At 43.1% G+C, this 22,543-nt stretch overlaps 1 protein-coding gene across 5 annotated transcripts in view; it reads left to right on the forward strand.

Annotated features, from left to right (window-relative positions):
- Window positions 1–2,859: 2,859 nt before the first annotated feature.
- The window catches only part of LOC308104333 (nuclear factor 1 X-type-like), a gene marked incomplete at its 5' end in the record, with an annotated part of 154,323 nt that continues 134,639 nt past the window's right edge, over window positions 2,860–22,543 (forward strand). For 4 of the 5 annotated variants that reach the window (XM_080454743.1, XM_080454749.1, XM_080454744.1 and 1 more), the window contains 2 exons: window positions 2,860–3,001; window positions 12,500–12,583. In XM_080454743.1, coding sequence (XP_080310869.1) covers window positions 2,999–3,001; window positions 12,500–12,583 — 87 coding nt within the window. Of the gene's footprint in view, window positions 3,002–12,499; window positions 12,584–16,475; window positions 16,784–22,543 lie in introns of those variants that run through there. The other variant, XM_080454745.1, reaches the window with a different exon arrangement.

The following is a 22,543-nucleotide window of genomic DNA, read 5'->3' on the forward strand; positions in this document are numbered from 1 at the left end:
TGAAGCAGGGACCCCCTCTATATTGTATAACATTGTGTTTCAGATTAAACTTTTTTTAAACTTGGTTTGCTCTTTTTTCCCTCTACACCGTCACCTATAATACCTCTTTGCCAAAAATAGCATATCTAAGCACAACGCCTCAGTGCAAGGCGTTGTGAGCTTGTAGATCTGCTATTTTTGGCAAAAGTTCACCTCAGAAAAAGGGATGCTAGGGTTCAAGTGGTTAAAAAATAAAAAATCATATCATACCACACAAAGACTTGGCGGCCCCCCTGTAATAACTCTGAGGACCCCCTAGGGGTCCCGGACCCCCTGTTGAAGACCCCTGCATTAGACGTCACGTCATAAATGTTCACCCAGAAGGACATAACGTCACGACGCATGGATGGACACATAGGCGAGGGTCTTTATAAGTAGAAACGGTGGAACGTCAAACTGGTATATTATAAGGCCATACAAAAATGACAAATTGATAAGAAATGGTTTACAGGATATCTAATTTGAAAAGAGTAACTTTTAGTCAGAAAGACAAAGAGAGGAAATAGCATGCTCTGAAATATTATGTTATGGGTTTAAGTACAAAAGCGCTGTGTAGCCATATTTATTAGACGTTTTGAAATCAAATAAGAAGACATCTATAACATATGAACATGTCAAGTTTCTTGAGTTTGGTAGGCTACAACCCTCGTGGGGGCCTCGCTTCACGCAGAACCTCTTTTTATTGTTGCTTTTGACTCACACGTTGTCCATTTAAAAAGTAGCTTCTCTGTGTTTCCCTTTATGTCAGTTTAGTTCAGTTAGACATAGTCTTGTTAAAATGCCTGATTCATAAATCAGACTGTGTGCGTCATGCGCAACAAGCACGCGCACCTGTTCTTTTGATTGACTATTTAATATGGACGTGTCATTGATAGATATCCACAAACAATGCATGTTCAGATGTTCATTTTGGACTTGTTGGTCCTGGCTGCAAATGGAGGTGTTTAACTTGGGTGGGTGGACCCAAAAAAAAAGTATATTTTGTTTTAGTTCGACTCTATCACGTCATGTTATAGGCCTTCACTTTGTCAGAGTGTTTGAGGGGTAAATCTAACAGTGTATAACAAGACAATTACTGATAATAATGAACATTAGCCAAATTCCATTATAGATTTTATAGACATGTGTCCTTATTAACCACTTCAATCCCAGCATCCTTATTCTATAGGGGGAACATTAGCCAAAAATAGCTGATCTACAAGCTCACATATAGCATCACGACGTGATGCATTGTGAGCTTGTAGATCAGCTATTTTTGGCCAAGAGATTGGTGTAGACAGAAAAAAAAGTACAGAGACAGTTTACTAAGTCTACTCTAGACTCTGGGTTTCAGTGGTTAAGGATATTTGTCATTGATTGATTGATTGGATATTTTATTAGACAGAAATACAAACAGCACGAGTACAGTCATGCACTTTAAGTCTAAAAGGATCACACAAACAAAGTCCAGTGGACTTGTTCCCATTGAGACACATTTCCATTGAGGTCCTACATTATACATATAGCCTCTCAGTCCTTTTTTAATCGTCCCACACCTTCCCATGCTGTGTAACTCGGTGTGCTGACAGGCAGCAGTGCAGAGAGAGCAGTGCAGGGAATAGCTGCTGCAAACCGTCGCCTATAATCCCCACCGCACCGTGATTTAGCCCGGAGAGCAGAGCGTCTCTAAAGCCCATGCAGCTGCTGCCCTGTCTGCCTGTATGGCCGCTCTCTCTCTCCACCGCGAACAGACTGCGAACCGCTCGCATTATTAATAATTCACCAACACACCACGCTTCTTTCCCACACAAACAACCGCTGCACATTCAACGACGCCAGCCACGACCCCCACCTTTATTATAAACAACCCCTCATTATTATTCCCCCGTTCCATTTTTTTCTAGAGCCGAGTAGCCTAGCGAGCTTTTGACTTTCGGGGGGCTGATATCTATCTGACTGTCGTCGCTTTTTTTTTTGGAGCCACAAGCTGGAGAGAGAGCTTCCATTTTCTGCATCCCAGGGACTGCGTGGTGGTGGACGGCGTGATCGCTGCGTTGTGTAGAGGCATCCCCTGCTTATATATCAGTGCTTATGGTGATCGTCTGCAGAGGCTTGTTCTTTCATCTTCGTCAGGGCTTTTGAGGAGGAGGAGGCGGCGGCGATCAGGGACCAGGGGTGTCCGTGTCCCCGACTGTGTGTGTGGAACAAGAGGGGAGAGAGAGGAGAGAGAGACGTGCAGGGTGGAACAGTACAGTACGACACCGCTATACGCAACCACACACAGAGAGAGAGAGAGAGAGAGAGAGAGAGAGAGCGAGCTGCTGCTTTTTGGGCACGTTTTTGGGGAAACAGGAGCTGCGTGGTGCTGAATCAATGGCGGTTAGTTTGCACATGGAAACAACAATATAAATAGAACTTACTTTTCAATCACACCTCCGTCCATTTGATTTTTATTTTCTTTTTAATATTTTCTCGAGGAGGGTTTTCGCGCTGTTTCCACGATGCCTTCACGCGTCTCCCAACTGTTGGACAACTTTCGTCTCTAAGTGAGCTGATCATCAGGACGCACCTCGCGGGACTTTGACGTCTTCTGAACTTCTTGATCGGGCCGGTGTGTGTTGGGTTGGTATTATTAATGAGTGGATCTGACGCCAAACACACCGAATAACGACGGACCGCGGAGGGCCCTGCTGTCTGCTGTCCTCATATATCTCTCTCCCTCTCTCTCTCTCTCTCTCTCTCTCTCTCTCCTGCACACTGGAGCCACTTTGGACAAGACCTTAAGGCTGGGACTCTGTTAAAGGTCTTTTTGCTTCCGGCAACAGCGAAGAAACCGAGTTGGTGCTCTCCCTCTCTCTCTCTCTCGCTCGCTCGCCCTCTCTCTCTCTCTCTCTCGCTCCCTCTCTCACTTTTTTTTGGAAGCCGAACTTTTAAAGGAAAATGGGGCATTGAGAGTGTTGGCACTTTTCCCCGCGCTATAATGGTACGTGCTATGTAACTCAATATAGTTCAACTCTCTGCTGGGTCTGTAGGGTAAAGTGCATTTTAGACTGAGATGCGTTTTATTGGTTAGGTTTGTACTGTAATATTATTTTCAAAATGTTGAATGATGGGCCTGCTTTATTTCAGTTGCCCTGCACAACAGGGTCATTGGTTTTTGGCTACAAGTTATTAAGGGTGATGATAGGCTACTACACACACTACAGCATGTGTGTGTGTGTGTGTGTGTGTGTGTGTGTGTGTGTGTGTGTGTGTGGTGTGTGTGTGTGTGTGTGTGTGTGTGTGTGTGTGTGTGTGTGTGTGTGTGTGTGTGTCTGTGTGTGTGTGTGTGTGTGTGTGTGTGTGTGTGTGTGTGTGTGTGTTTATGTTTACGTCTCTCTCTCTCTCTCTCTCTCTCTCTCTCTCTCTCTCTCTCTCTCTCTCTCTCTCTGTCAGAGAGACTTAAGAGTATAGCCTACAGAGTAAAGTGCTATAATCACCTTGCCGTAGAATTATATTTCTAAAGTCACATAAGTCACATTGCAGAGAACATTTACAAGGCCCATTATGATAAGCTAAATCTACAGTGCATTCATTAGACTTGCTGATTAGGCAATATTTTGGGCATATTGCCCACACCTCGACAATGTATTTCTGGTGCAGGTATGTAGTAGCCTATATCTGTAGGGTAATAATTATATATTTTTGGACAACTGCAGTTGTCTTGTTGTTGCTTTTACCTATAAGCCCAACTCGAGCAGATATCATTTGTATTTCTGAAATCATAAAACCTTTGCCTATATAATTTAATTTGCCCTTGCTGATGAGTTAACAATTATATGCAAGCCTAATTGATTGCAGGAGCGTGCATCAGTAGCCCTATACGCAGCGGTTCTCAACCAGTGGTCCGGGGACCACTAGTGGTCCTTGAAGGGGTTCCAGGTGGTCCCCAGCTATAATGATGGCCCTTATAGATCTTTAACTTATTACCCATAAGCCCAACTCGAGCAGATATCATTTGAAATGTTATAATTTAAAATTATTATTAAATCGTTGGCAAACATGACTTAATTAAAGACAGAAAGTTATTTTGATTAACGTTTGCCTGTTATCTCTTCTATGGTATACAGCATGGAATTGTAGGCAAACCCGTTTCCAACGATAACACAATAATATTCTAAAGGTCTTGAGTCTGAGAGTCTAAATCTCATCAAACGGTGGTCCGCGGCTCAAATGACGAATAAATAATGACCTTCATATGAAAAGGGAAAAGCATGCACTGCTCCATAGAAAGCGGTTGACCGTCTTTCCGCTGCAGATCAAACGGAATAAAACACATGCGACGACAGGCTGTTTTATCTATGCTGGAGCGGTTGTGCTCGACATCATGAGATAATTGTGTTTGGTGGTTTTAACAGGATATATTTACACTGTTTTTATTATTAGGCTACTGTTATATTCTTTCTTTCTTTTTTACACTTAACCGGCTGTATTTGTTTCTCCACATTTTCCTCTTTCGTCACTGTCTGAGCTTGGCTATCTTTATTATTATTATTATTATCATTTTTAATCAACAATCATAAGTTGCGTTGTTGATGACACTTGCGTGCGTGACTGCGTGTGTGTGCTGGGGTTACATAGGCTACTTTATGCTCTCAACGATTTGTTTATTGATCATAGTCGATACATCACAAACCGAGTGTATAGTATTTCTTTGGATACAGGATAGGTGGGCACTAGGGACATCTGGGCACTTCGATGTAAAATTGCCTATTTTGTCCAAAATTAAAAAAAATATAATATATATATTAAAGATGTTAAGTAAGTCATGTAAAGTATACATGATGTGGATATGCACGGTACAAATTATGCAGAATTGTATCCTTCAACTTCTTGTTATATGCTCCAAAATGACTGGATGTACTGGTTTTGTAGAAATTTGTAGCAATTGTACAAATATTAGACCTTAATTGTCGAATGTTTAAGCATGTTCTAATCATGTATACTTTACTTTACTTAAAAACATTTTCCAAATATAAAAAAAAAAAAATAACACTGAGGTGCCCACTCTTCCTTGGTGCCCACCTATCCTGTTACCATTTCATTTTATCATTGATATCATTGTTGAAGGATAGTGTCATCATAGCCCATACTAAAAACAAATTCAGTATATAACCTAATTTTAGTATATTCACGAAAAAAATATGTCATGCTTTGCAGATGCTGATGTTGCTATAGTGCTACCCTGTAGTATGTTGCTGTATCCAATTTACAGCATTGTAATAACAGACATAGCATTGATACTAGCTTGTATTAGTAATAAGAGTTTGATCTATAATAACTGGTATTTCACCATGATCAATCCAAGAGAGATAATGGTGTCTGTCTGTGTAAAATGTTCTTTGAGTGTATAATAAAATGCTCAGTGTGCATTTAGCTTTCAGAGTTAAATTATCACCCAACATTTTACAGTATATACCTTAAACTCCATCATATGTTATAGGTAACAGACCTCTCCCACTTCTGAAAGCTATTTTTTTAAGTTAGTGGGTCTTATATGGAGTCATCTGTTTCATGATCATGTTAACCCATTCAATCCGGGGAACGCAACTCTGTTATTTTTAGATTTCTTTGGCTATTTAAAAAATAGCAGATATACAAGCTTAGCACCAAGTGCCGCGCTGAGCTTGTAGATCTGCTATTTTTGAAAAATCGTGAAAATCTTTGAATATATATTTTTCAAAGCGAACATTTGTAGAAAATGTTGTTCCAGGGACCCCCATGAAGCAAAGATTTGAGTTACAAATGTTGGCTTTGCAAAATATATATCCAAAGATTTGCAGATCTACAATTGTAGATCTGCTATTTTTGAATAGCCAAAGAAATCTAAAATGACAGAGACGCGTTCCCGGATTGAATGCGGGTTAAGGTGGTGATACACTGTTTTGTGATAAAGGCTGATACTCAATGGCATCATGGACAAAAATATAATCATGCAGCTGAGAGTTTACAATGTTACAGCAAGTTTTGGAATCAATTCCTCGTGCCCTGTTGTCCTTTGTACCCCGGCCTTAAATTAATTACATGTAAATTACAGAACATGGTTTTACTAGACTTCACCCAACCTTAATGCAAGAGTTCCACGTCCCTTAATTTGAAACGAGGGTCTGTAGAAACATTGTAATCATCTATAATGGCTGAAACTATATTTGATTTGGTTGAAATATAAAACTATTTTGAGACAACCATACAGTGAAAACCATGCAACCTATATGCATCAACCAGCTTTGATTTTTGTCTCCCGGGGAAATTACATGTTTTCAATACTTTCTGTAATCGGGACACAGTGAACACAAAGATTATGTGCTTTTGAATATTGGCAACCTTTCTAATGGGGACACCTGCCAAAAAAAAGAAGGAAAAAAAGAAACTGCTGCTCGATTATTGTGACTGTTTGCCACCTGCACAAAGCCCCAAATAAGTCTACTGCAAGTTTCATCTTACAATATTTGAGGTGTCACGTGGCCAATCTGATAAATTATTGTCTGCATTGCTTGTGAGCATGCACGCCCTATTGTGGCACACGTTTAAAAGCATGAAAAAAACATAAAATGTTCCAATTCAAAGGGACAATTCAAAAATATTGAAAATAGCTGATCTACAAGCTCACAACGCATCACATCGAGAAGCACTGTGAGCTTGTAGATCGGCTATTTCTGGCATTTGTCATACAACGACGTTACGTGTATATGGGCCTTAAATGCTTGGTTGCACCGTGGTTATTGCTGAGCAGACCTCCCAGCCACAGAACCTGTCAATCACATCAAAGCCAGGATTATTAGCAGTGGCAACCTGTGAGAAGGGTGCGAACACTGTCACACAATTATCTTACTTTCACTTTTTGTTTACACAGTCTCAGAGCTTGCTGGAAAGCAGATGGGATATTTGAAGTGAGCCTATATCATTCTGCTACACTGAGTCATTTTGTACGTGTGGGCGTGCGCACGTGTGTGTGTGTGTGTGTGTGTGTGTGTGTGTGTGTGGGGGGGGGGGTCTGTGTCCATGTCCATGTTGTGTAAAGCAACTCAACACTCTCTGGTTTTTGCGGTAAACTCCGCTGTATAAGGATCATAACCACATGAAATCTCCCCATGGATCAGCCTTTGTCGGGCACAAAGGGTCGATTGTACCAACCCAAACCTCATTGTTAAGTGCACTTAGCCAGTGTGGCAAGGCCTTTGGCTGAGTGTGGTTTGCCCATTAACTGTGTCTGTATAAGGAGCAGGAAGACAGAGGGATTGGATTACGCTGCTGAAGTTAAAGTATGATGCGATGCGGTGTGTGTACTGTATACCAAAATGTCAACGTCTGGACGGTGCAGTTTTACTTTTTGGTGTAGCAGTATTAGCCAACAGCTACACTTTATGGCCCAGCTTGTCAAACGAGACGAGTTGTTGACGGATAGGTTGCCAGGCTGGGTGAATCTTTGGGCGTGTCACCGTGCAGACCTGCAACTAAGGGCTCTGTACGAACTTGTTCACTCGTAACAGTTAGTTTGGTAAAAAGGATTTCTATTTCATTTTGAGACAGATTGGTGTTGTTGCACAACGGCGTACAAGCACTCGTGCGGGGGTTTAGTACACAGTCAAATCCTGAGTGTTCATTTAACTCTGTGAGGGAGCAAAATGGAACAAAAATGGTTACATTTTCACACTCTCTGAATTAAGTTAACACTCAATATTTTACTGTGTAACATGTATTCATGCAAGTTGATTGTACATGGATTCCTGCAAGCATTATCGCACAGACACAGGTGCGCGCGTGCACAAGCGTGCACACACCCGCACGAGCGTGCACACACCCGCACGCACGCACGCACGCACGCACACACACACACACACACACACACACACACACACACACACACACACACACACACACACACACACACACACACACACACACACACACACACACACACACACTGACACACTTCAGACAGTGTGAAACCTGTGTGTGCATAGATCCATAAGTAGAGTGAAATAATTAGCCACACCATGCACACAGCCTTCCATCTCTCCCTCTGCTTTTTCAAAACCCACTTTCCTCTTGTTTTCTCTCTTACTATATATCCCCCCCAACCCCCAGAGTGAATTTCCCCCCACCAACATTTCTCCCTGAGGTGGTTCTGGCATGGACTCACACGGCGGCCATTTCTCCCTTTCATACAACCCTCACACACCGCAGAACAGATCGCCGGTACGGACCGGTGTGTTTGAAGTGGCTGCCATCTCACGCAGGTTGCCTGTTACCACCCCCCCCCCCCCACCCCCAACACACAACACACATACTCTATTTTTATGCGCCTTAGCTTGGCAGTATATGTACTCCAAGCCACAAACCTGCAATTATAATAAATAAGTAAATAAATACATGAAGGTGACAATAACGTCTATGGCTGTTACTAAACAGGAACTGACAGCATTGGTGGTGTAGTAGTAGTGGATTTGCATGATGACTGTCCTTAAGGCTGAAAAACTGGCTTCTGGAAAAGAGTGAGTGCATGTGGGCGAATGGTGTGCGTGTGCGTGCGTGCGTGCGTGCGTGCGTGCGTGCGTGCGTGCGTGCGTGCGTGCGTGCGTGCGTGCGTGTGTGACAGGGACAGGGAGACAGATCACTGATATGGTGCCATTAGTATGCTTTAAAATTGAGCCATCTGAGAATAAATTCCACCATTCGGGACTTTCATATGCAAGGTTCTGTGGTGTGTGTGTGTGTGTGTGTGTGTGTGTGTGTGTGTGTGTGTGTGTGTGTGTGTGTGTGTGTGTGTGTGTGTGTGTGTGTGTGTGTGTGTGTGTGTGTGTGTGTGTGTGTGTGTGTGTGTGTGTGTGTGTGTGTGCGTGCGTGCGTGCGTGCGTGTGTGTGTGTGCGCGCGTGCGAGAGTGTGTGAGCAGGTTTTCGGAGATCTCACCTCCAAAGAATTTGGCCATATGGTCGATAACATATACCCAGAGAGAGAAAGACAAAAGCCCGAGCCAGAGAACGACTGTGAGATAGTGAGAGCGGGAGAGTCTCCCTTTGTCAGCGGAGGCAGCAGGGATGGCATTTTCCTGGAGCTCCCATGAAAATCAATCCATAAATACAGCTATCTTAAGCCTGAGTTATATACTTAGATGCGCGCCAGTGTCACACACCAGAAATAGCTGATCTACAAGCTCACAACGCGACACGTTGAGAGCTTGTAGATCGGCTATTTTTGGACGCAACTAAGTATAAACCAGGCATCAGATCAGATGGTTCAGGCAAAAAAAAAACTGCAGCGAGTCCCCAGCATATTTGTGGATGCGGAAAAAATCTGTCGCAATTAACACATTTGCATTGGGCGAAGGATGGACTCCAAATAGGTCACTGACTCAATCTCCCGCCTCAAAATCTTCCCTCTAAAATGTTAATTAAGGAGGGCTTTGAGATTTTTTCGCTCAGGGCTGGCCATATGGGCCGGGCATATGTTCTGTATATATAGTACAATATATAATTCATACCCTGCTTCAGGAGAAAGTGTTTGGGGGCCTAGAGTTTTGGGAGAGAGGGGATTTACTACAAAGGGAGTCCGTGTGTTGTCATTTCCCATGTGGAAGGTACAGAGTTTAGCCTATTCATTACCTTCATGTTATTCACAGACGCACAATGGGGCCGAGGTTCATTAACACCTGTTTCTTTATAGCTGATCCATATAAATGCCTTAGAGATGATTGGGATGGTTAATGTGAAAACGAGGAATAATTATTCATTGTCGGTGCGGTCATTCTATTGGATCACAGATCCTACACATAGGATAACTATCGTATGTATATTGTATGTTAAATGTATTCAAATAAGCCCATTTGTCTATTCCAGTGTCCTCACATTCTCTATTGTCAGTGTGTCTAAGTACTGTTCTCAGGCTCTGTGTGCTGGAGACGTGCACGCACGCCGTGCACGCATGCACGCGCGTGCTCACGCACTTCCCATTGCACCAGTCATTGTCCCGGTGCCATCCACCCAGACACCCATTCACCAGTAAAACCAGGCAGTGGCAGCCAATAAAATCAGCTCGTTCCTTGTGGAAGCTTTTTGGGTTTGGCTCAACCAATCAGATGCATTCTGCTCTTGCACCTGACTCTGTCTCTGCCCCAGAACAGCCAATCACAGAGGTCTTAGTGCACCTGATGTATCTTGGTCCGGTTGTAGGCAGTGGGCTCGGGGCTGAGGTAGACCCCCTCACAGGTGCCATGGATCCACGCCATTATAGGACCACACTGGCCAATCAAACATGCCGTTGTGCCATCCAGCACATGTGGACTGTGTGTGTGTGTGTGTGTGTGTGTGTGTGTGTGTGTGTGTGTGTGTGTGTGTGTGTGTGTGTGTGTGTGTGTGTGTGTGTGTGTGTGTGCGTGTGTGTGTGTGTGTGTGTGTGTGTCAGTCTGAATTTGAGATTGTGTGTGTCTAGTAGTATGTGTATGATCTCCCCTCCCTTACCCTACAATTCGCCCTCTTATCAGCTGGACACCTCTCTCTCTCTCTCTCTCTCTCTCTCCCTCTCTCTCTCTCTCTCTCTCTCTCTCTCTCTCTCTCTCTCTCTCTCTCTCTCTCTCTCTCCTCCTGGCTTTGTCGTCCTCGTCCAACTCAACAATGGGCACAGTTTGCCCCCTCGAGAGCCTGGAGGCCTATGCAGTAAAAATAATACATGTTTATGGCCTAATAAAGATGATTAGAAATCGCACAATAGCAACAAAAAAAATGGAAGGTTTGCAAGCGCAGATTATCTGTAATAAAAAGTGGAGTGGGAGAGAAAGGGAGAGAAAGGGAGAAAGAAAGAAAGAAAGAGTTAGCTGTGCAGACCTTTCATTGCGAGGGATATGAATAGCCTTTGTTTTCACCACAACTCAGGGCTGTGTGGTCTGCCAATGTCTGGCTCTTATTATGGGGTTTGTGTCTGTGTGTCTGTGCAAGTGGCATGCACGTGTGTGTGTGTTGGTGTGTGTGTGTGTTTGTGTGTGTGTGTTTGTGTGTGTGTGTGTGTGTGTGTGTGTGTGTGTGTGTGTGTGTGTGTGTGTGTGTGTGTGTGTGTGTGTGTGTGTGTGGTGTGTGTGTGTGTGTGTGTGTGTGTGTGTGTGTGTGTGTGTGTGTGTGTTCTGGGGTGCGGAGGGAGTGAGTGGGGCGTACAGGCATGTGAGAATACATCTATTTTGTGTATGAGAGTGCATGTGTGCATTAAACGGTTCCACACACCAGGTACACTTTCTCTCTCTCTCTCTCTCTCTCTCTCTCTCTCTCTCTCTCTCTCTCTCTCTCTCTCTCTCTCTCTCTCTCTCTCTCTCTCTCGGTGCAATTTTTCTTTTTTCTGAAATAAATGCAGCATGGGGTTTTGGGCTGGCACAAGCGTGTATGCGCGCTTTTCTATCCGTGAAAGTTGTGAGGGGAAATAGGATTTCACAGAACGGCACAGCGGCTGTGGGATTTGGGCTCCCATCGGCTAAGTAGAGTTGGTTAGGCTGATCCAATCAACAGCAGAACTGCAAGGAGAGCCCATTTCACAGCTCCGGGCCCTGCCAGAACCCTGCCTGCCTGTCTGCCTGACTTAGAATACAAATGAAGCTACTCAATGCAAACACAAACACAAACGCACACGCGTACACTCAGGCACACGCACGCACGCGCGCACGCACGCACGCGCGCACGCACGCACGCACGCACGCACGCACGCACGCACGCACGCACGCACGCACACACACCACTACTTACAGACTGTCTGACTAGGGATATATGGCACAGGAGTTACTGGCAGACAGTGACACCCCCCCACCCTAATACTGGCACTTTCTGTGAAGAAATTAAAACAGGTGTTGTGTGCCGTTTTTATTATTTCAGCGGTGTGAGGTAGTTGTGAAAACCTCAGATATTTAAAGTGCATTTTCAAAAACATTCAGAAACACGCTATTTTTTTAAATCCTTACAATATGTCATATAGCCAAAATATGGACACCAGGGTTACCGTGGTTAAAGATCTGATTGTGCTGACCCTCCGTTAAGTAGATGTGTCTAATGTGTCTAATATGATTGGAGTGATTATGGTCATCAGGGCCCGTGAAGGTGGATACTGTATTTCTCACTTCTTTTCATAAAAATGACAGTTTTTGTTGATTTCTTTAATAATATACCGTTACTTGTATATTTGAGTACAGCGTATCGGGATCCAGTCAAAACAGACTGTATGGGGGTGGTGTGCTCAGATGTTAACAAAATCAATGGCAAATATATAGTTTGTACAGCTGCCTTCCTGAAATCTTGATGAAATGAATTATTAATCAACTGATTGTCAACTTGTACAGTCTTTTTATCGTCTATTTCGATGACCATGAATGAGAAACTAATTTGACAGTACACATGGTTTTTAATAAAAATCTCTGCGCTGCTATTCTTTGTGTGTCCATAATTGATAATTGATGTGTTTGTTTTTCAGGCTACTGACACCTACATGGTGAATGACGATCCTTCCAGAGGTCCAGGGATGCCTGAGTGTTTCCTAGTGTCTGATACCTACAGGGTATATACACACACACACACACACACACACACACACACACACACACGCACACGCACACGCACACGCGCACGCGCACACGCACACGCACACGCACACACACACACACACACAAATGCTGCAACGTACAGCATTGGTAGACTTACCATTTCTTAGAAAAATTACCTATACAGTAGTCATTGCTTTTGTTTATTAAGATTTAATATTTCTATTTACATTCATTGTATACATGAATACATAAATGGTATCAATACTGTAAAGGTATTACTTTGTCACAATGTTAAGAAATATTTGTGTGAGACAATGTTGGCTGTCAAATATGAATTATCAGCCTGATTTCTACAGGACACTTGGAGGAAAGTTATTTTGACCCATACTGTAATGCCATTAGCTTAATAGTTTTGACACATTAGTGTTATATAACTTTGAGAAATAGTGACAATATATATGTTTCAGTGATATAGAAGACATGCCATTAACTTTAGAATAAGATATCCATACTGTATGCACATGGTAGATGCACAGGAACACGCTGTAGTCATTAAACGTTGCAGTAAACACATTTTGTGGGCAAACAGATCCATACAGTCCCATAGATTGTATATAATGCGCTTGTCAAGCCGTAATTGCTAGTCAGCCATTTCTTTCTGACGGCAGCAATTCCCTCCCTGAGCACACATAAACAGTCTATTCAAACAATATTTATACTGTACTGCACACTTACACACATTTTCCATCCACATATTTCTTTGGTTTTGAGAGGCAGCCTCAACCACCTGTCTCACACATTTAGCATGCTAATGGCAGTATCAGTATGCTACATCACTTTCAATATTTAATGGCTTAGCCACAGGCAATGGTAAACAGCAAGTATGCATACTGCAGTGTGTCAATGGGAGACCACAACATGCTAACTTTAGACGTGCCATATGGTTTTCCCATGTGCTTTTTAATAGGAGATTGAGTCTCGGAGACCACTAAGACCTACTGTATAGTGCGCTTAGAGGGCTTTTGTAGGTGATGGTCATACAGGAATGTTGGATCACAGCTTTGGATGGGGGAGAATCTGTGTTTGGTCGATTGAGGGGAGAGGAGTGTTATGATTGTTATGGCCAAGCACCTAGGTTGAATAGTGAGGTGGGCAGAAGGGATTCATGTCTCATGTTGTTGTATCCGGAGAACCCAAAAAAAAACAGAAGCACACGGACAGATAAAGGATGAGACTCTTGGGATGCAAAAAATATATATTTATTTACATGTTGACAGGTGCAGAAGTGAAAAAAGAGTGGACTTTGCGGTCCTCAGACCATCATTAGCACTAAGGACCGAAATGTCCAACTCTTTTTCACTCGTTTTTTGTGGACTTCAATGCTGGCCACTCGCACCTGGCTCTAGCTTTGGTAAGCCTTTGAGTTCAGAGCGCAAACCTTTCTACTTTGTTGTAGCCGGAGAGACAGACTGACAGACAGATGGAGAGAGAGGGGGAGGACAGAGAAAGAGAGAGAGAGAGAGAGAGAGAGAGAGAGAGAGAGAGAGAGAGAGAGAGAGAGAGAGAGAGAGAGAGAGAGAGAGAGAGAGAGAGAGAGAGCGCTGTACTTACTTATGTAGCAGCACATGTCAATAAGACAACAAATTGAGTTGGGCTGATTTGAATTGAACTGAGACAGTATTGTAAGAGCGTTTACAGTCATAAGACAGGGAAGAAAAGAGCCTGAGAGAAAGAGAGTAGATGTTTGAGAGAGCTCGGGCGAGTGTGTTTACAAACAAGAGAAAGGAAGAAAGAAAGAAAGAAAGGAAGGGATAAGGAACAAACGAAAGAAAGTGAGAAAAGCTGGAGAGAAAGTGAGGGGAGGTCAACAACTTTGGTTTTGGTTCCAGCACAGTAAAATCCTCAGTGTTCATTTATACATTTTGTAAACTCAGAGAATGAACAAATGTAACCAAATGGACCCGCACGGGTCCATTTGGTTACATTTGTTCACTCGGAGTTAAATGAACGCTGAGAATTTGTACTGTGTGCTGCGGTGGGGTGTGGTTGTAGGAGAGGGGGACAGAATAGGGGGAATGGAGAAAAGACAGGACTCCACACTCGCTCTCTCACTCTCTCTCTCTGCAAAATCCTACTGAGTGTCAATTTTAACTCGGAGACCCTTACGGGTCCATTCTATGCACTCTCAGAGGTCAACTGACTCTGGCGATTGTACAGCGCTCCTGCGCGGCTTTATTTTTGTAATTCTCATTTTTCTCTTTCCCTCCTTTTCTTTGAGCCGATGTGTGTATACTTGAGCACTGTGTGTGTGTGTGTGTGTGTGTGTGTGTGTGTGTGTGTGTGTGTGTGTGTGTGTGTGTGTGTGTGTGTGTGTGTGTGTGTGTGTGTGTGTGTGTGTGTGTGTGTGTGTGTGTGTGTGTGTGTGTGTGTGTCTGAGGTCTCGTAAAGCTGCACAGCTTCATATAGCCTCAGAAACTTGGCGGCCGCGCTCAGGGGTGACTTCAGCCCAAAAACCGCACCCCTACATGCACACACACACACACACACACACACACACACACACACACACACACACACACACACACACACACACACACACACACACACACACACGCACACACACACACACACGTGTGAGCACAAACGCGAGCACACATACACACACACACACACACACACACACACACACACACACACACACGCACACACACACACACACAAACCGCCTTTGTATGATACACAGTACACACATATACACAGTTAAAATTTCCCTCCAAGACATTGCATTATGCACACGTGTGCTGGCGTGCGCGCGCGCGCACACACACACACAAACACACACACACACACACACACACACACACACACACACACACACACACACACACACACACACACACACACACACACACACACACACACACAGAATAGTGTCTAATTGCAGGCACTCTGCCTGCATATATAGGAGATTGATTAGGCTGAAGAGCAGGGATAGAGCCAATGCTGATTAGAAACAGAATGTATTGCTTCCATATAATAGAAGACATAATGTACCAGATCAGCTTTCCATTATCTACAGTAAATTGACTTCAGCCTCATTATAACGGAAGTGAAAAGCTACGTAAAAAAATATAAAGGGGTCACAATTGAACAAGCTGCACAAAATGAATGAACCCCTTCTGGTTCTAAAAAAAAAAAGGTCACAGCACCCAATTGAGAATCACATAGGACCCCCCAAAAAATTGGGAATATTTTGACACTTTATTTAAATTGCTTTTTTTGCAAGATCTACTGGACCCAGTCAAGCCAGTATGGTAGCATGGCACAGACCCAAGCAGTGATTTATAGGGAAAATAATCAAAAAGAATACTTTGGTTCTCCTGGATGTATAGATTGTCAAATATAAACATTTAGTTGAAGTCTAGTTGCTGGAGCTAAACTTGACACAAAGTGGATGGGAGTGACATCGAGAATATAATATACTGAGACTTAATATGCACCCCTCTGACATGTAAGGTATAGAAACGCATTTATTACAGGCCGTCAACACTCAATGTGGTACAAATCAAAGTGGTTATTACTGCATTGTTGCTATTAATTGTATTATTTAGTAGCCCAGTGTTGTACTGTACACATAAATGGACCCCATCGCGGGTCCATCTGGTTGCATTTGTTCACTATCAGAGAGAGTAAAAACACTGACAGTGTGTGAGTGAGTCATTTTAACACAAGGCTATTACGTGCCTTTTCAAAGTATCGAAGTAAACCAGAAAAGCCAATCATAGCCTATAACTTCCCGCTGATTTGAGAGAGAGCGAGAGAGCGAGAGAGAGAGAGAGAGAGAGAGAGAGAGAGAGAGAGAGAGAGAGAGAGAGAGAGAGAGAGAGAGAGAAGGAGAGAGGGAGGGAGAGATCGAGCGGAGAGAAACTTTCCCTCAAAGTTTGTCCGCAGCTTTCACTTTTAGCGAGGCGGGGTTAGCCGCGGCTGAGAGAGTGTGTGTGCGAGCAGGGTGTGTGTGAGTGTGTGCGTGTGTGTTTGCGGCAGCATGGACATGGAGTGAGTGAGCAAGTGGAGGACGGCAAGAGAGAGAGAGAGAGAAAGAGAGCGCTTTGCAATGCAGCACCGCAGCGAACTTCCATCCAACTTTAGCAACAACAACTTTAATCTCCTCCACCTCTAGAATAGCGATGTATTCCCCGTACTGCTTGACACAGGTAAAGAAAAATATGACTTTTTAATGTTATTTTCTCTCTCGCGCTGTTCCGGTTCGCCTTCGGAGACACTGTAACAACATTGTAACGACACCGTAACCGGTGTCGTTACAATGTTGTTACAGTGTCTCCGCTTGTCATTTGTTGCGTTTTGGGAGCTTTTTAACGATCCGCTCTTATTCAGACAGACAGACTGTTCAGCCTTCCTCTCTCTCTCTCTCTCTCTCTTTCTCTCTTTCTCTCTCTCTCTCTCTCTCCCTCTCTCTCTCTCTCTCTCCGTTCTTTAGATGGCAGATCTCCAACGGGATTTCTTCTTATGCGTTTCATTGCACATGGTTTGAAGAGAAAATGGCGCTTCTCCCAAATCTATTTGATATAAAACGGGGGGGGGGGGGGGGGGGGGGAGAGAGAGAGAGAGAGAGAGAAAGAAGAGGGAAGGGAAGGGAGGTCTCGATCGGTGCCCTGACATTTTGTCAAATATGCCTAATTGCAATGCTCTGATATTATGGATATATATCGACACGTTATGATCAGCAAAGATCGACTTGTAAATGTGACGGCAGTGGAGAGATAACTGGGGTGGTTTCTGGGTTTGTTATGGAGGTGTGCGTGTGTGTGTGTGTGTGTGTGTGTGTGTGTGTGTGTGTGTGTGTGTGCGTGTGTGCTGTCAGTCGCTCTCATTCAGCGTGCATGCAGTGCGCTGGGGGCTCTGCAGCACACGTTTAAAACGATCCACATGCATGTGGATCCTGCTGCAGGACAGGTCCTTCTAGTATAAACTGTACTTTTTTCCTAATATATTTTTTGGGCTTTTTTTTTTGCCTTTTATTGATAGTATAGTAGACTGACAGGAAACGGGTAGAGACACGCAGCAAAGGTCTTCGGGATCCGAACCCGCGAGACGCTGTCAGACTGCATTAGCTGCCTAGGTGCCCGGACCGCTACGCCAGCGGTCCGGGCCATAAACTGTATAGTTTTAATCACGCATTTTCATGAAGGCTTGTTGAAGGCCGCGAGTGTGGGGAGGGCGAACAGCCTACAATGTATGTTGTTGGAGTTTATAGACTGATACAGTTTGGTTGATAGACTACTTGTAATTTGGAATAAAGACTAATATATTTACGTTAAAGTTTCAACACACATTTCCTCTATTTAATTGCATGCGTATAAAAGGAGCATTTTGACTATTTAGTCTAATAGTTCACGTGGGAGTTAAAGGCAGCAAATCTCTAAGCCTATGCAGTGCATAACTTATTTGGTTATACGTTTATGGCATGATTCCTCAAGAGTTGTAGGCCTAGGCTATTTTCTGCATGAGCCGTGTTAGAGCTCATTCAAAAATAGCAGATATACAAGCTCAAGTGCTGCGATATGAGCTTGTAGATCTGCTATTTGTGAAAAATGTGTGCAAATCTTTGAATATATATATATATATTCTTTTTTTAAAGCAATTTTTTTTTTACTCAAATCTTTGGTCCCTGGACCAAAATATTTTGAGATGGGGGGTTCACTGCCAAATACATATCATTTTGGGTGGTCCTTGACATGAAAACGTTTGTAACGTTTGCTCGACGTATTTCGACATTATAGCCTATAGGCCTTTACCCAAAATAAAATGAGTCTATTATAGGCTGCATGATTTAAGTTGATGAATCGAGGTATTGCCTACATAAGCTACACTTTCAGATCAAATACAATAGCCTATAAATATGTGTTGTACTATTTAATTGCCTATACGCAAGGAAAATAGGCCTAAAAGGCGATAGGCCCTTTGACCCTTGTTGAGTCACGCATCATTATTTAGACAATATTTGAAGGCCGTTGAATTCGGTCGCTTCTTATATATTTGTGTGTGAAAAATATAATAATATACTGTTGAGAAAGTATTTTTATATTTTAACTAACAGTGAACATGGTCGTATTAGGCTGCAGAAGGAAAGGTCAAGCCAGATTATTTTCAAATGGATTTTTCCACGATTGAGCTTTACGTTATTACGTTATATATGCCTATTTTATCTTTAACTTGTGCTGTACAGTAGGCTACAGTAGTCGCTATGGAGGCTACATGTCAGGTTATTACGGAGTTAACAGAGCAGCTCGAAGCAGAGCCATGCATCTCCACTACCGCTGCATGGCTTTGTCCCTCCGGCATCCAGCTAGCCTATACTTATCTCTTTTTTACTCGTCGGTTTTTTACATGTTTTGCCTTTTTCTAATTTCTTGACAATCTGTTTATTTTATTTAAGGTATTTGTCAGTCATAGCCTGTGTCAGGTTGAAGCCAATGGATTTGTATGCCCTGTTTTGGCTATTATAATCTAACCTTAAGGTTGACATTTAATTTCTGAAAGGCGTATAAACTGTATTTTTATTCTTCTTAATAATTCTGTTCAGATTTTTTTGGAGTGATTTTTTTCTTCTTTATTGCAAACTATAGGCCTGTTCCTCCAGAGAGGTCACGGCCTGCATGAAGTGGACGCGTCATTTTCCCTATTTAGTTTCTGCAGAACCCCTTTTGCCTACATAATGGGAAGCATCATAATATTATTATAATTACATGTATTATGATCTACAATTAATAAGTGAGTCCGGTGGCAATGAAGTGATATACTTAGTGGTTTTGGGGAAAAAAAGAAGCAATGCGCCTTTGGCTTCGTCAAGTGATCAGAGTTCAGGGTGAATATGATCATGTCCTGCTTGCAGCTTTTTCTGTAATTATATCAAGATAGATTTTAGAAACTGAAAACAGGACTCGGCTTGCTTCATGCGAGAATTAGGGCACAAGCCGTGCCAGCTCTGCATTTCAACCCCTGCTGTTAGCTATATGGGCTGCACTACATCAAAAAGTACAGTATATTCACATTCCTTCAGAATCCCTGCTCCTTTCAGTGTTTTAATATCAGTTGTTGTTATTTTGGGTATATGTGATTCTATAGCACATCTGATCAATAGGCCATTTGATGTGTTCCAAAAAAAGAAATGAGTCCAGCCTATTCTGCATATTGAGTGTAGATCGTTTCTCAAGCTTTAGTTGTATGAGGCAGAGGTCCGCATTGACTTTCCATTTCTTTCCATTAATTAAAATTAATTGGCAGCAGATCCTCTCGGCGGCCCGTGCGCGCATGCTGTCCATATGCGCACTACATATTGATCTAGTTAGGCTGCTGTTATGACACTATGGTTCTTATGACTGATAGATTACAACTAGAACTAATAGCCTATATATATGTGGTTTCATCTCCAGCCTCTGGGCCTATATTATGTGAAATGTAGGCCTATGTGTTAGTAGGGTAGTACTAGTACGGTATGTACGCCATACGAAGATTGTCAAAAGGAATGTGCTTTTTCATATTTGTCTCTTGAAATGTCACCAACACCTCATACGTGCTTTACGCCTTTATAATCTGTCTCATTTATTTTACTAAATGACCTCTCTGATGCGTGTGTGTGTGAGAGCATTATATAGGCCCACGTGCGCATGTGTGTGCGCGTGCGTGTGTGTGTGCGTATGTGTGCGTGCGTGCATGATCCACTGTCCACCCCCGCGCACAATGCTGGCATTCCTCTGGAAATGTAGCTACCATAATTTTTTTCCCTTGTCATATCATGATGATTCCATTTATCCAGTTATTTTTTTTTGGCTATCTAAACTTATGTAAATAATTTATAAATCAGAAACGAGAAGAGGCAAAAAAAACAACGGCTAGGCGATGTAAACAATGTGCGATGTAATATTAATGTTGATAAAAGCTTTGTTGGAATCGCCTCAGTATAAAAGGTGACGGACTGACTCATAATGGACGCGCGGTGTCCTCGGCCAAAAACTGCTCCAGAACGAGCCTTTTACCACAGGCTGCATGTCAACGTTTCCAACATCCGTGGGACGCACTTCATTTGCATAAAGTTTTTATGTGGTTTGAAGGTCGCGTCGCTGTCGTTAATTAAAACTATTATGTGGTGTGTGCTTTATTTTTATTTTATAGGAAATATTTCCCCTTATCCAAATGAGATGTAGGCTGTTCTTCTATCTTATTAAAACTTGCAACTTGCATTGGCTATTCAAAACTAGCAGATCTACAAGCTCACTGCACGTCACTTCGTGCCACCCCGCAAGCTTGTACATCTGCTATTTTAGATTTTTTTTTTTTGTGTGTGAAAACTACTGATTTAGAGCAGGGGTTCTCATCCTGTGGGTCGGGACCCCCAGGGGGGTCCCCACGTGATTTTGGGGGGTCCCCAGATGAATTTAAGGACTTTTAAGATCTTTTCTAATATAGGCCTATACCTCAAAAAAAGAAAGTAAAAGACCATTACTGCATCAAAAGTAATCAACAAACTGTACTATAAAAACTGGTGAAACATTGGCCAAATTGTCAAACAATATCAGAAAGAGGCTAAAATTGTGAAAATAGCTGATCTACAAGCTCACAACGCCTCGCAACGCGGGGCGTTGTGAGCTTGTAGATCTGCTATGTTCACAATATGTATCTGTGGAACCGAGTCAAACTAAATGTAATGCCTCAACTTGTACAATTCTAAATGCTTATCAGAGTGGGGGGTCCCCAGTTCAAATATGATTATTTTGAGGGGTCACGGCCTGAAAAAGGTTGAGAACCACTGATTTAGAGGGCATTTGTAGAATCAGCCCCAGGTCTTGGGCTGTATGGAGAGGGAGAGAGGGAGAGAGAGAGAGAGAGAGAGAGAGAGAGAGAGAGAGAGAGAGAGAAAGAGAGAGAGAGAGAGAGAGAGAGAGAGAGCGGCTTTGGTTCGAGCTGTTGCACTGGGCAGCAGCCGAGCCTGTTTGTCTTCTTGGCCGGTGCCAACTTTTGAAGCCTCGCTGCAGCAACTCAGAAAATGTTTAACACTTTATCTACTGCGTGTGGTGGTGGTTGGTACTTTGGTTCAGATGCAAATCGATTTTTTTGTGTGCTGCCTCGGTTTGTTTTCATTAGAGCTTCTGTCCAATTATTTACAGTTCTTAAGTGTTTTAGATTTTGTAGATCAAATGAATAGGCTTGGCTACTTGAAATTCACCCAGCCGCGCAATTTTGGCACAGCATTTAAAAAAAGCAGGATAACAGGCAGCGGTAGCAAAGTTTAAGAAATATACAGCAAAGCTTTTACTCAATATCTTTGGTGATGTAGATAAAAGTAGAGCTGTCATTTCCTATCAGTGCGTAGGAGCTAAACTCTATCATGAATGTGCATGTGCAATTCATGCAGAGTTTACATTTATCCAATTATTGTTCTGAATAGCCCTTCTTTCATTCCATTGCACGTGTAGGATCATTTCCCTTTTTTTTATATTCCTCTTTTGAATACATTTTATGTCATGCTCAGAAATCCCCCGTCAGCGAGGCCAGTTCACTTGATTTATTGCAAAAACTTACATCACCCGTTCAGGGCCAGCCCATCAGCACCTGACTGTCAAGTTTGTTTGTGTTTTGTGTGTCCTATTCCTACCCTGGCTTGGCCCGATGGCACTCTTGCGTCAGTTCTAGGTTCTGGTTTCACTGGGACCGGACGGCGATGGCCGTGGTGCTGGTGTAAGCCGAGGTGGGCTTGCCTGATCTGGTAACATACAAGGCCCTGCCGGCATTACTTTCCACAGCGTACGTGGTGCGCTCACACACACACATACACGCACACACACACGCACACGCACCCGCACACACACACACACACACACACACACACACACACACACACACACACACACGCACACGCACACACACACACACGTGCCTCAGGCCCGCTGAGCTGT

Source organism: Gymnoscopelus braueri (genome assembly GCF_963280865.1).
Source record: "Gymnoscopelus braueri genome assembly, chromosome: 2".
Taxonomy (NCBI): Eukaryota; Metazoa; Chordata; class Actinopteri; order Myctophiformes; family Myctophidae; genus Gymnoscopelus; species Gymnoscopelus braueri.